General features: G+C 36.6%; 1 protein-coding gene across 4 annotated transcripts in view; it reads right to left on the bottom strand.

The window, feature by feature from the left end:
* Window positions 1-1,083: 1,083 nt before the first annotated feature.
* Kcnmb2 (potassium calcium-activated channel subfamily M regulatory beta subunit 2) overlaps window positions 1,084-15,384 on the bottom strand; it is a 242,537-nt gene continuing 228,236 nt past the window's right edge. For all 4 annotated transcript variants that reach the window (XM_005330285.4, XM_040270111.2, XM_078043683.1 and 1 more), the window contains exons 4-5: window positions 15,123-15,318; window positions 1,084-2,833 (exon numbers count right to left, since the gene is read on the bottom strand). In XM_005330285.4, coding sequence (XP_005330342.1) covers window positions 2,549-2,833; window positions 15,123-15,318 — 481 coding nt within the window. In that variant the 3' untranslated portion in view covers window positions 1,084-2,548. The remainder of the gene's footprint in view (window positions 2,834-15,122; window positions 15,319-15,384) is intronic.

Below are 15,384 nucleotides of genomic sequence, written 5' to 3'. Positions count from 1 at the left end.
CTTTGGGCCCTAAGGAGTCAAGTGGCTTATTGGAATATCAGCAGGGTAGCTTTTGTAAAAATCCATAGATTAATATGTGCAGAGTCTATTTGAGAATCAGAACTGTGCTCTGAAGATCGAAGAACAGTGTTCATTCTTCTTTCCACACATGTGGCATGGAATGTCAGTGTTAAAAGGGACCAAAGTTCAGCCTCACTGCCCAACTTTACATGGAGGCAGTCAGCAGACTCAGAAGGTTGGTCACATATCTTGAACGATGTCTTCCATTCTCTTTCTTCTTCATCCCTTCCAATCCCTTCCAAACCTCAGAATCTCTCCATGTAATCTGCAGACCTCAGAGCTATGGAAATGGCTGTCATAATGGGAAAATGAAGCGACCAGTCTGTCTCAGAGTCTCAGCTCTTAGTATCTGTGACCTTGGGGGAGTGATCGAACATTTCTGAGTTTTAACATTCTCATCTGTAGGATGAGATAATACTAGAGCTCCCTCCAATAGGGTTGTTATAAAGATTAAATCAGTTAAAACATGCAAAGCATTTAAAGCATTATGCCCTGATCTTTCTCCTGGGTAACTACGCACACATCTAAATCACCTAAAGGGTCTGTTGCTGTATTGGGATTCAAGAAGGTACAGTTAGTATCCGTTTGGTGTCATTATTTTGAGATTCCTATATTCTTATGTAAAATGTCAGTTGGGAATTTTAATAAAAATTCAGAGGAAAATTTTTTAAAAATCCCAACAATTTCACTCACACATATTTCACCCTTTGGATTCCTTGAAGGGAAGCCCAAGGAACACTAAAGTTTATAAATTTTCAGCCTCATTGACCCAAATTTTTTTCTGTTATCTTCACAATTAAGTTTTTAAGGTAGAGTAGGAATAAAGAGTTTTTCAAATGTTTAAAATATTGTGTGTATGTGTTTGTGTGTTAAAAAAAATAAAAGAAAACTTTTTAATATCTTAAAATATCTAGAATTACAAATTTTTGGACTACCATGGATTTGCCAGTTCAGAATGCAAGAAGTATTCAATTCTTGTGATTAATGAATTTTTTTGAAAAAACTTTAATTACACATCTGAAGTCCTGATCACACCCTAGGGATTTATTTGCTTATGAAAAGTCAAACTATGAATTACAATATTGCAGAATAATTTTCACATCATCAGATTATTTTTGCCATTCATTCCACAAGTGATTTGTAAAATTTTGCAATACCTAAAAAACTTTGATACTACATTACAAAAAGGTACTTAAATATAGATGAGAAAGATAGATGTTTGTCTTCTCCTTTTGATAGTGATATTAAATAAAAGATGGAATGTTTTTTATTTAAAACCAATCCCTCATTCCCCCACCCCCAATACAATAAGTAAATAGCAACGTGAAGAAAGGCTTCCTTTAAATCTGTTATTCAGTTCAAATGTGTGTTAAGAAAAAGGTCTATTCTGTGTATAAAATATAACAACAAAAAGGGGGAATTATAAATAGAAAAATAAAACATGTAAAGGAGACAGATATTCTATGTACATATCTTTAAAGTTCTGACAGAGAACACTTGTTAGAGGACAGAGTACACATTCCTTAACTTAATAATAAATTCCCAAAGAACAGTTCCAACATTTTAATTTACCACAGTAGATTTACCCTTTGAAATCAGGTCTACCAGTCTTTACCAGCAAGTTTCATCTTAATTTGTACCATTGAACAGTTCAGTTGAGATGGAATAAAGATTTTCACACAAATATATTCCTACCACATACGTTCCTGCATTGTACTGGAATATCTACCAACATTCACTAAGTCCAAAGGTAATGAATCCTTTGTCAATATCATCTCTTCACACAGTAGCGGGTCTTAAATGGAAAAGGGCTCTTAATTTTCTATTTGACTCATAGGAAGTAACTACAGAACTGGCTAATGAAAAAAGCTTATTTTTTATTTTTATTTTTTGGAAATCAGTTTAAAAAATCTAAAGCTGTAAATAAAAAGTGATGAAAGAAAAGTAACTGGCTAGGTTTCCCTTCTTTTTTAGTCACATGATAAAAAGACAAGAAAAATGCTTAACACCCTTTAACTAGAAAATCCGGTCCCTTCACTTGCTACAGGGCTCAATTTTGATTAAGAAAGGGAAAATATATTTTTGGCTATAGCTTTAGTAAACAATAAATGATGAAAAATCTTGTCTTTAAGAGATCTGATACCTCAGAACGCAGACCTTAGCACACTGATGTTGCTACATTCCTCCATATAGGTTGGCAAATAAATATCTGAGCCCTATTTTGGCGGAAGGAAGGAAGGACACACTAGTTCCAGCAACAAAACAAGATTATGAAAAGAACTGACCAACACAAAACAGTATTTCTTCTCCTGAATAATAAAGACATCATGTTTGCATATAGAACAGCTTTTGCATTATTGCTCTACATATAATAATATATTAAGGAACTCATAACAGACTGCACATTACAAACTTAAGGTTCTTTGGTGAAGAATGAAAGAAAACAGTATTTGAGCTTTAAAGAAAACAATTTCATCCATGTTTGCTTTTATCTATTGATCCGCTGGATCCTCTCACAGAGCAGGGAGAGGTACTGTGTGAGTTTCACCATAGCCACGATCACCACGCCCCCGGCCATCATACATGTGGGCCAGAAGAGTGAGTGGAACAGCACGTTGGAACTGTAGAGTTTAGTTAGGATGACGTTCTTCTGGTTTCCTTCTGGGTCAAAATAGCAGGAGAAGTGTTGGTACTTCCTGAAGTTTTCCATGACGACATTCACCAGGGACATGGACTCTTCAAAGCTTTTTTCACACTTAGGTATGTAGGAGCACTGTAGAGAATGAGATAAACCGTTATACCAAGATGTGTGTGTGTGGGGGGGGGGGCAGACAGACAGACAGACAGTGGGAGGGGTAGAGTACAGCGACCAACTTAATTTATCAGTGAAATGACCACTGTGGTTATTCTATTTGTATTCAGACTGGTTCTTCTAGAAACTTACAGAATCCCTACACATTGCTTAAGGTGTTCCTTGACAACTCACCCATGCATTATTAAAGTATCGATAAAAATAAAATCAGGGAAATGTTAATTAGCTTGCTTCAATCATTCAGTATCACATACCACACACACAAAGAAAATGACTCCAACTAGGCTCTTCCCCATAGCGAAGTGTGCTGGGTTGTAATTATTTCCTATTGAACATCCTTCTTCTTGGAATTAAGAGTGTAAACGTCTGCTCATCAATTGTACCAATGTAGTTTGTTCTTTTGTTTTGGCATGGCTTCATTTGGTTCTGCTAAGTCACTTTGGTCACTGCTTACCATCTCTGGCCCAAAGTTTGACAAAGACACTTTTCCCAAAGCAGACCCAACCCAGTTTATCTTTCAACCATTCCTAATTTGAGAACTCACTGTGTCTTTCCTTTGATCTTTTCTCCTCTCTTACTCCTCTTTCGACCCCTTCTACACCTCTCTCTTTTCTCTTATTCTGCAGAATTTTCCCTTCCATCTTTTCCTTTAGTGTCTCTTCCTCTCTGTCCCCTCTTCCTCTCCTTCCTCTTCTCCTCTTTCTTCTCTGGATACATATGGAATTAAATAACTTTCTTGTAGTTTTTTGAATTATATGTTATTTGAATACATTTCCCCAATTTAACGTGATCTCTAAGGACATGAAATCTCTGTGACCTGCTTTCTTTGGTCTGTACGTGTGCAGTGACAAAACTGATGTAAATGAAAAAGTTGGGGAAAAGGTGATGTAAGCCACTGTTCTGGGAGATACAAGCCTCCTCGGTTAATTCTTCTCCCCCTCAATGCTAAGCCCCTCTCCATAAGGAAAAGATTCTCATTTCTTGTGATATATATTATCAAATGATTAATCTAAAACTGACTTCCTGAACTAAAATGATTTCTGACAGAATCACCGATAAACTATATAGTATTTTAGAAAACTAGGTCTCATTTTCAAAACACTGTTGTTTCAGTTGGAAAATTACCAGAATAATCTGACTTTATGAAAACCACCCACTTATCAATGGTGACTATAAATATTCACCTTCTTAACTAACAGTGAGACTGGTATCCTCAGTGTTATGCCGTTCACAACTTACACTGCTGTATTCAGAGACACGATGAGGTGGGCTATGGGTAAATTTTGAGGTACTTTGATATGAGATTTGGGGTAAGATTCTTGAATTTCGGAATAGACCTATACATGTCACAGGAAGAAAATATAAAAGAAATGAAAATGAAATGAAATGAGCTTCTGTTAATGGAGTATATTTGAATTACTCTTCCTCCCGACTTTGTTCGTGGGTTCACAGGCATTTTACTTTGTTGGCTGAGCTATAATCATTGGCTTGACTATAAACAGTGGGAAGTTTCTTTGATTAGTTAAGAATGGAGCATGGCATGTCAGCATTATTATAAACCATGCTTAATGTGATGTTCTTGTAGCCAGGTTTGGCTGACACCTTGAAATTTAACCAGTGAAGAATAAGTGTGAGTATACACATCCCTGTGAGTACAGCGGAGTGCTGGTATTAGCACAGCATGAAGATGCTGAAAGTATCCTCAAGAAACCAGAAGTTCACAGTGACTTATTACTAAGCTGGCAATTAGCCTGTGACTGCCAGGAAGCAAATGCTCTACTAGGTGGATGCCTCTGGATCAAAAGGCACTTAAGGGGGTGGGGAGTACTGCTTTCTGTTATTCCAAGCTTCCCAGATCTTGTCTTTAGTTTAAAAAAATTTTTTTTGAAGAAGAGTATTAAGAAAAAACAAAACCACAGAACAAATACGAAAGCCATTTATGACTGAATTCAAACTGAGCCAGTTTAGATTATAAATGCATCAGGTCCCTGTATATTTTGTGCCAATATAGTTTATAGTAGTAGTTTCAGTGGCTTAACAGTACTGAGTTATTGAATTTATTTCAATAAAAATGGCATTCTATTAAAAGTAGAGGGTTTTTTTTCCCCTTTTCTTATGCTCTCATGAATTGATTCGGCTTAGGAAAAAAATTTTTTTAAAGAAACATTTTTCTGCCAAATGGCAATAACTCTGTCACTAGATGAGATTCTTCCAAATAAAACAAGATATAAACTACCACTGAGACCATCCAGCAAGGTTGTAATACAGGAGCTGCTTATTAAAGTTTAAAGATGTCAGGATCTGAAATGTGTGTGTATGTGGGCTAGCTGTTCCAAACAAGACCTGATTTGGGTCCTCAGAGCCAGTGGCACATGTATGTGCAGCAGGCAGATGCTTGGAGAAAGGACCCTCTACCCTGATGTTTTTAGCTCTTCCTGACTTCTTACCTGCCCCTTTTCAACTCACACACAAATTGACTTCTGCTAGACCATTAACTACCCATGAAAATTCTAGCATATTTCAATCATCCATTTCTTTTTCTTATTGATTTCATTTGTGATAATGGATGTATGAGGCAATGTAAAAACATCTTGACTTGTGTTCAGGAGATTTGGTTACTAGGTTACTGTTGGCAAGTTGTATGACCCCTCAGAACTAATTTCATGTATATCTTGGGGTTGTTAGAGATTTCCTGGCAGGGAATCTGTGAGCATTAAATGATAAATATGCTATAAAGCCTTCATAAATTTTTATTATTACATTTTCTCTTGGAATATGATATATGTTCATACAATCTTCTAAAATCTTCCATCAAGTGGCATGTTCTAAGTTATGAAACCTCTAAGAGGAAAAATTACTAGTTGTACAATCTCCACAGGGATAGCTCTGTTCAGTGGCTCTTGTTTCATGTCCTCATCTTTTTGTCCTGTTAGATTTGCAAAACATAGAATTCTACCTTCGGATTCTAGTTTTCTGTTTCTTTGGATTAAACTATCTTCCTGAGGCCTGTAGGAACTGGGTGTGAAGCTTTAGTTATCTTATGATTTCATCAAATGTTAGGAAGATACTATCATGTGGTTGGTCTAGAACATATGGGATATATTTTAACAAATGTCATTGATCAACACAGGTGGAAAATGTAATGTAGGTTGAAAAGATAAAGACCTTAGCATTTTTAAACCTTTTCATTTATTGGAAGATATGAGAATGGAAAGGTTTAACTTTTACACTGTATATGATATGTAACAGAAAGGAACATATTAGTAATTATTTTACATACACAAGTGCATTAATATTTTCACCCTGGTCATAGGTAATTATTTCTTTTGTGCCTTAACATGTAACATATAAACTTATCAAACCTCTGAAGCAGACATTCGGCAGAAGATTTAATTCACATCTCTTTTCTTAATCTTGAGTTTTGTTAATCAAAACTTACTTCTTTCCCCCAATCTCTTAGATTCTTGAAAGACAAAAACTTATTTTGGTACTGAAAGCCATATAGATGTCCCCTGGCATGGCCTTTCCTATCCTAGTTATGGAAGCCTGTTATTGGGTTTTAAGAGTCTTCTGTGGTCAGTGAAGACGGAGCAATTATATTTTCTTTTCAGTTCTTTGGAAAATGACTGAAAATTTCCTTTTCTTAGATTCACTTCCAGAATCTTTTACATCCACAGAGTTTTGTGTTTTTTTTTTTTTCTCTCTCATGATGGACAGAAGTTTTGACAAACTACCTGTTGGGGTTTTCTTATAAACATGCTTCACTGGGCATGTGTGAAGCAGAGTGACATGCCTTCATCCCAAAGATAAAAGATTCCAGGAGGGGAGGGAGCAGTGGGAGCTGGATCTGGCTGAATAACCTCACTGTCAGGAAGAAGGGAATTATCAATTTCTCAGGACCCCTCAAGAGAGGGGTTTGTCTTTCATCGGCTTCTTTATAAAAAAGAAAGTGTGTTATTTCAGAAGTGGATCAGAAGTTTAATGAAAACCAATCAATATTTATTGAGTGATAGTAAATATTGTGCCAATGTGCCTTTTAGCATGCTAAATATAGGCATCAAAATCATAAGCAATGAGACCCAAAAAAAGGGTGGGGTGATGAGATGGGACAGGAATGTATCTAAAAATGCCTTCATCAAAGCCTGTCCCCTCAGAGTAGATACAGATTGGTTCTAAAGCCAATAGTCAGGGCATTCTAGTTCATGATGTCCTAGGTTAAACAAACATGTGAATAATGTTTTAAACATGTGAATAATATGTACTTTTCGTTCCAAAGTCAGATGGATTTTTTTTCTAGTGTACTTAAACAGTATACACATTCATGAAGCATATACAATTTTCCAGACTTTGTGTTCTATGCTGTAGACATAATCCTATATTCAAATTAATAAGACATAATCCTATATTCAAAAAATGAGCTCAGCAGCTGGTAGCCTTGGGTTACTCTGTCCCACAGGTATATTTTGAACTTCAGAGTTCTTTGAACATTAGTGGTGAACAAATGTTGAGAGGGCAATTTGGGACTTTATTTTTCTTTCCTCTTATGAGACTTCCAGCTTTTTATCACTTTTAAAATAGTGAATCCTTATCCCCCCCACTAGTTTAGACCTGATTAGTTTGCACTTGAAGTATTTGCTTGATTTTGGCAAGTGGGACTGTTGGAAGTGTTTGGTAGAGAAATGGAAAACAGAATTCATGCTCTGCTATGTAAGGTCATTTTTTCCTTTCCTATATTTTCCCAAAGTTCTTACATCTATTATGGCACTTCTATTTAATTTGGAATAGAGAACTCACTTAAAAGATGCAGAAATGAGAGAGAAGCTGTCTAGAGCCTTGGAATTATTCACTATCTGGAGTAGCCTATGTAACAGAGCCCCAAGGTCTGCAATGCAGGGTGAGTCAGATATATCATCTAACCTTGACCCTTTGCCATGGTCCTCTTGGTATTGGGAAGAAATATTTTCTTCTCCATGCTTTTCTTCTCCATGCTCAGAAACATAGGTTTATGGAAGCTTCTTACAGCACACCCTTCCTTTCATTTCTGCATGAAGGTGGGCTCAGCTGTTTAAGAATTCAGTTTTGGTGAATAGTGACTTTGTCAATCACAGAAGTATCTCTGAATCTGTGGTTGTTATGGTTTGGATGTGAGACAAAAGCTCAAGTGTGAGACAATGCAAGAAGGTTCAAGAAGACATGATTGGGTTGTAAGAGTCTTAACCCATCAGGCAATTAATCCCTGATAAGAATTAACTGAGTGGTAACTGAGGTGGGTAGGGTGTGAATGGAGGAGGTGGGCTTTGAGGCATGGCTTTGGGGTATATATTTGTATCTGGCAAGTGGAGACCCCTCTCTGCTTTCTGAGCATCATGTGAGCTGTTTCCCTCCACCACACTCTTCTGCCATGATGTCCTGCCTCACTCTGAGCTGAGGAACAGAGCTAGCTGTCAATGGATTGAGACCTCTGAAACCATGAGCCCCTGATTAAACTTTTCTTCCTCTAAAATTGTTCTGTTCAGGTCTTTTGGTCACAGCAGTGAAAAAGCTGACCAAAACAGTGGTCCCTAGCAATTTCAGCAACAATGTAATACATTTATTAGGCTAATTATGGTGATGTCAGAGATCAAATTTTAGGGAATGTTTCTCAACTTTTTTTAACCATTTTCAGAATAGCTTCTGTCTGTAACATATATTATATTACACTGGCTACACAACTGAATACACAACATGATTTCCCTGTGGAGCCACAGAATTATCTACACATAATTCGATTCTTTGCTTAAGGTCTTTTACCTGATCCTATGAACCTCTTGCAACATGATGGAATGATGTAGATTCTCACTTACTCACCAAAATACGCCAACAGAAGGATAAATATTTCATAGAATTTGGATTTTTAGAACTCTTTATTCTCTCAAGAGGATTCTCTGAATTTTTTTTCTCTTTAGGAGACAGTGTGATGAAGTAAAGAGACAGAGTTTTAATTCAGACCTAGTTAATTGTTAAGTGCATAACTGGGGAAATTCATTTTCTAAACCCAGCATCATTACTGTAAAGTAGGGGTAACAGTGGTGCCTAACATGTGTGATTGTTGCTAAAATTAGTTAGTTTGTGTAAAAATATTTAGCAATTCACAGTGCCTGGCATATTGTAAGCTCATGATAAAATTTGGCTATTATTATTTTAGGAGAAGTAAATGAGATGTTCTTAGTAAGATTTTCAGCATAGTGCTGGGTATATAATACACAGTGGGCACTTAATAAATGCTGGGTCTCTTATTTTCCATTTAGATTCTCAACTTTATTTTCTTTATTCCATATCCTAGCAATATTGTGCATCGGAACTAAGGAGCTTTGCATACAATTTCAGGATTTCATAGCATCCAAAGGCAAAGTTAAATAAAATGTAAGCAATGATTCTACCACTGTCTGGAAACATTTCTAGTTGTCACAACTAGCCTGGGGAGGCTCATCACCTAGTGGATTGAGGCTAGAGATGCTGCTACACATCTGACAATGTACTGGGCAGGTTCCTACTTCACCCTCACTGAAAACAAGGAATTATCCTACCCTAAAAGTCTATAGTGCTGAGTTGAGAAGCTCTGGATATGTACAGTCTCTGAATTTAGAGAAGCTATTAAAACTTTAAAATGGGTAAGAACATGAGGGGTGATGCTGTTTGGAGTTATAAATAATTGGCTAATGTATGAAACTTATCCCCCACTAAAATAGTTATCTTCCCTATGACAGTTATATAAAATATCATACATGGTATTATAAAATAACAAAAAAAGGTTATATTTTCATGTTTTACACCATACTGCATTTTGAATCCACCCTTAAAACAGATGGGCATTTTTTGAGAATCCCTGCTGAGCAAAAGAAGTTAAACTTCCAAAGAAGATCAGAAGGGAGGAATTCACAAGCAACAATCACAGTGAATTAATACTCAGCTACTGTTTATGATTCTAGTGACAGCCTTGTGGCCAAGGGAAGCAGAGGCCCTTGAGCCCACTGCAGCTCCCAGAGACCATTAGTCAGCCAATGGCACCACAAGAGCATGCCAGCTTATCAGCTTAAGCAGCTTTCGTTGTAATGTTGACAAGAGGCTGGGCACAGGGTTTAAAGGCAAAGAAAAAATATGAGAGTGTGAAAATTTAAAATTAAAATCCTTTTGAATGTCTTCCTACAAAGATACAGACAGCTTAATTGAATCATTTTGCCTCCTGATGGCTCAGGTCAAACCTTGCCAGTAGTTCCTTATGTATCTCAATAACTGAGTTCAGAGGCTAGGGATGTAGCTCAGTGGTAGGGTGCCTGCTTAGCATGCAAGCATGAGGCTCTGGGTTTGATCCTTGACACCACCAACAAGATACAACACACAAATACACACACACACACACACACACACACACACACACACAAGGATGTACCCATTTCTTTGTAACTGGGGAAAAGACCATTTCTGGTCAGGTTGCAGGAGGGTAACAGAAAGAGGAGGTTGACATTGAGAATATTTTTATTTGTTTATTTTTTTTCCCAGAAATATCCTAAACATTCTTCATGTTGCACAAAGTTTGCGACGTGGAGATAACTGCATTTTCAGAATGTATATTTCTGATTAAAAGGAGAGACTCTGCAGAGAATAAAGAACCTCTAGGCTGGAAAAGCAGGTTGAGTGTCTGGTGTCTTTCCTTCAGGAGTGTTTGCTAATTGTGGAAGGTGACTGAGTGTCTAAAATCCTAAATAGCACTTTTGAGAGCCTTGCAGAGCTCTGGGTAGGAATTATTATTGAAGGCCTATCAAGTGGGGACCTGCAGGATCCCCCTATTCACTTTGGGGTTAGGTCTCTGCAAGGCTGCATCCTAGGTGCAAGCCTAGGAGCAACTTCAACCTGAAGTACACAGGTCCTCACAGGGACTGCAGCTTAGATTTGAATATCTCAATTTATGAAGTTAGAATGCAGTGGTCCTAAAGGATTGGTGTCTCCAGGGGCCTCCCAGAAACAAATGAAAATATTTTTTGGAAAAGATGACATCATGACATTGTCCCATGCTTAAACTGATTTTTGTAAATAATTTTAAAAATATGATCTCTGACCAACAAACAAAAATATCTAGAAAGCACAAGACAACATAAAAACATAAAAGAAGAAAAAAATAGAATGATTACATAGGGATTTCAGTTATTGGAATCATCAAAACAGACTTTAAAACAACTACAATTTTACTTTTTACATAGAAATATTTAAATAGAAGAATTAGAATATTGCAGGAAACTAGAAATGATAAAATAAGTCTCAAGTGGATATTCTAGCACTGAAAATAAGAGAAATTAAGAACTTAATAGATGAGATTAATAGATGAAACCTTGAGTTGGAGTTGAGGAAGGGATGCTAATCTAAATAAATATCCAGAATAAAGCAAAGAAAGACAAAAAGAGTAAAAAATACAAAAAGAAGAGTGAGACGCAGAGGGGATATAAATGAGAAAGCCAAAATATGACCAATTGGAGTCCCGGAATGGGAAGAGAAAGGAAGTGAGGATGGAGACAATGTTTGATGAGACAATGTCTGAGCATTGACTAAGAATGACAACATCAAGGAACAGGGCAAGAAGCCTGGGAGCTAAGAAGGCTAAATAAAGATAACCATGCACTTCGGCACACAGCTGTTAAACTGTAGAAAGAAAAAGGAAACAATCTCTAAATAGGCCAAGATTACCTTCAAAGAAGCAGAAATTAAGCTGAGAACCAATTCCTGAACAGTGACAATTTCACCAGATGACAACAGAAACAAAAGAACAGCCAACTTTGAGTTTGGATCTCAGCAAATTCATCTCTCAAGAATAAAAGTGAAATAAAAAGTATTTTTAGACAAATGAAAACTGAGAAAATTCTTTACACCAGATACTGCACTAAAATAAATGCTAATTAGAGAGTATTCTTCAGGCAATGGAAAAAGGATCCCAGATGGAAGAGCAGAGATAAAAGACTGAAAAAAATTAAAGTGGAAAAATATGGAGGCCCATATAAGTTAATATTTACTACATACAACAGTAATAATAATGTTCATATGAGTATATCTCTATATAATAAAAATGATAATAATATGTAAGTTGAGAAAATAATGACAATTTAAAATATTTTAACATTCTCAATTAGTCAAAACTACCATTGTAATCTCTAGGCTAGACACTAAAAGAACCCTTGACAGATGAAGTAGTTTCTGAGAAAACAGAGGGAAAAGTAGGATCATAAAAAAAGAATCCAGTGAGGATGTTAAAAATATGTGCTAGAGTTAGTGGATATATATATATTTCTCTCTCTCTATATATATATATGAAGAACCTCATAATCTTGACCCTCTATAAAAATCAATTTGAGATAGATTGTATTCTATTTTTGAAAAGAAAAATAATAATGTTTCTAGAAGATAATTTGGGAGGATGACTTCATGACCTCAAGGTAGGCAAAGACTTATTCAGTAGGACAACAGAAGTACTAAACAAAAAGAAAAGATTGACAAAATTCGCTTACATTGATACTAGACACATCTTTTATTGAAAGATATTGTTCTGATAATGAATAGGACATATGATGGGAGAAGATTTTTGCTGCACATAACCAACAGAGGTTTCATATTTAGGCTTAAACAATTCCTATAATGAGTATAAGGGAGAAACAACCCAATAGACCAAGGAGCTGAGGGACTTGGATTGACACTGCACACAGGAGGATATCCAAATGACCAATAATTAAATGAAAACGAGCTCAACAAAATTAGTGATCAGAACCAGTAGGAGACATCAACACACTAGTGAAAGTTAAAGACCACAGATGATACCAATTGTTGTTGAAGATTTGGAGTGATAAAAACACTCATACAGAGTTGGTGGGAATATGAATTGCTATAGACACTTAGAAAAACATTTGTCATTATCTGTTAAACTTTAAGATATGTAGACTCTATGATCTAGATAGTTCATTCCCAGGTTTATACCTGTCAGAAAAATGTCTGCTCGAGCATGAAGAGACATTTATGAGAATACCTAAGGAAGTGTTATTTGTAATAGCCCCCAACTGTAGTTAACTCAGAATGTCCATCAATAGTACAATGAATGAATTGGCATATTCATACAGTGGAATGTAGTACAGGCACGAAAATGAACCACAGCCAAATAGAAGGGCTCTGAAAATACACTGTGCAAAGGAAGCCAGATATGAACAAAGTTATTCTGTATGATTTCATTTATGTAATTTTAAAAAAATGAGGCAAAAATAAAACATCGAATTTAAGGATACACGTTTGGGTATGAAACTACTAAGAAAAATAAGAAAACAGTTACTATAATAGACAGGACAGTGGTCATCTCTGGCAGCTATTGAGAGAAGGTAGAAAAGGTGTTTTGGAGTGCAGGAAATGTTTAATTTCTTTACTCTTGTGGTATTTACATGGGAGAATCTCTAATACTTGAGCTTTATGTTTTCATTTCATGCCTGTTTCTGGTTGGGTGTTATAATTTCCATTTAAAAACAAGGTAGTGGTAGATGGCTCATGAGGATGAGGCAGGAGGACCGCAAGTTCAAAGCCAGCCTTGGCAACTTAGTGAGGCTGTAAGAACCTAGCGAGAACCTGTTTCCAAATAAAAAGGGCTGGGGGTTGTGGCTCTGTGGTTATGTGCCCTTGGGTTTAATCCCCAGTCCCAAACAAACAAACAACAACAACAAAAAACCCCCAAGGGAGTGGTGCAAATAATCCAAACAATGACCTAGAACATTCTGACAGGAGAAAACATACTGATCTTAAATATATAACTAGGACTTTTAATGGTAGTTTTACTCCCTGTTTATAGCCTGGTTAATGCAATCTCAGGGCTGCAGTGATCCAATGTCAAAATGAGAAAATGGAAAGAGTCCCACTTTTTGGTGCTTATTCAACTTTGGCTCCCTTTCAATTCCTTGGCTATTTGAAAGTTTTATAGGTATTCATTTATTACAGGTCAGCTTTGATTTAAAAATCTGACTTGAGGGAAGATCTTGAAAAACAAACACCTTGTGAGGGTGTTTGCAGCACAGATTTAAGATTGCTATTGTTTTTGGATACTACAAATGAAAGAAAAATCAGAAGAAACATTTTCAAATATCATTCTTTGAAATATTCATTAAGGTGAGTCCTCAGAGATATTTGCAAGAATTCTCTGAAGTTTTTGTAACTAAACCCAGGGTGAATTTCTGATGTGTTGACATATATTCTACTTACTCTCTCTGTTCTAGTATTGAAACTCCAAGCTATTGTACCCTCCACATAACTAGAAGCTATATTATTTCAGTCCTGGCAATTATAATGAAGTTTTTATATGAAAGATCAGAGTACATGAGGATTGTATTCTGGGAATAAGAGCCTATTGTTCTATTGGAGAGCGATATTAGATTGTCTTGGCATATGAAAGTATTCTGTACATCTAAATTGCTACTATAAAATCCAAAACTCAACATAAGTTAAAATTGATAATGGCAGGTTGGTTCTCCTGAAACTTACTGGTTATCCCAAGTTTTATTAATATAAATATTATGTTGAGCTTTAACACAATATACATTTGCTGAGCATGATTCCATCAGTGCAGCCAACCTCTATGAACACAACATACATGAAGAAACACACACACACACACACACACAAATATACACACACACTGTGACCATGGGTTGAAGATTTATCCTATGCTAGGTACTGAGCTCTGTTCAACACTACATCCTTTGTTCTAATTCTCACAATGACCTTGCAGGGTGATTATTTGTTATCATCTTTTTAGAGAAAAGGAAACTAAGGCTCAAAGAGGTTAAGTTATATCCTCAAAGTACAAGAACCAAACGATAATGATTGTGGAAAAACAAAATATAGCAATGCAGTTTCACCCTTTGGTTCCCAGGTACATGGCAAATACTTAGTTTTTGATATGCACATCTCTAAGTTCTATTCCTACTTTGAAAGACTCAGCCTGCTGGCATAAAAATAAAGAAAAATTTATCCTCCCAAATGGAAGTGAAGGCAAAAATCTGCGTTACCACAATATGGGGCATGACTTGTCTATGGCTTGCACAGAAAAAAAGTATTTTCCAGGCCAGAGTCAAATAGTGAGTTTTGTGAATGGAGGTGGCCAGAGCCTACTTCCTGGCAAAGGGGAACTTCAGAGAGAGATGAGTGGGGCACGGAGCTCTGTCGGGGTGCATGGATACGTGTGCCAAGCTCCTACCTTCTGATTGATTTTCATTGTCTCCTCAGTGTGGTAGAGAAGGAGCTTTTCCCCGGAAGAAGTCAGGTTCACGTACACCTGGAGGCAGGGGTACTGAGAAAGTTTCCAGCAGTCTGGCCCACAGCTGAAGGAGCAATTAAATGTCTCCGTGATGGACGCATTCAGCAAGGTGCATTGAGTCTCTTCAGTCCACACACTACAGAGAAAAGGAAAGAGTGAGCAAAAGGCTGAGAGTTACTGGCAAGGAAGATGTGAGCAGAGG

The sequence above is a fragment of the Ictidomys tridecemlineatus genome, chromosome 3 (genome assembly GCF_052094955.1).
Source record: "Ictidomys tridecemlineatus isolate mIctTri1 chromosome 3, mIctTri1.hap1, whole genome shotgun sequence".
In the NCBI taxonomy this organism is placed as follows: domain Eukaryota; kingdom Metazoa; phylum Chordata; class Mammalia; order Rodentia; family Sciuridae; genus Ictidomys; species Ictidomys tridecemlineatus.
This window is presented reverse-complemented; position numbering and strand designations above follow the sequence as displayed.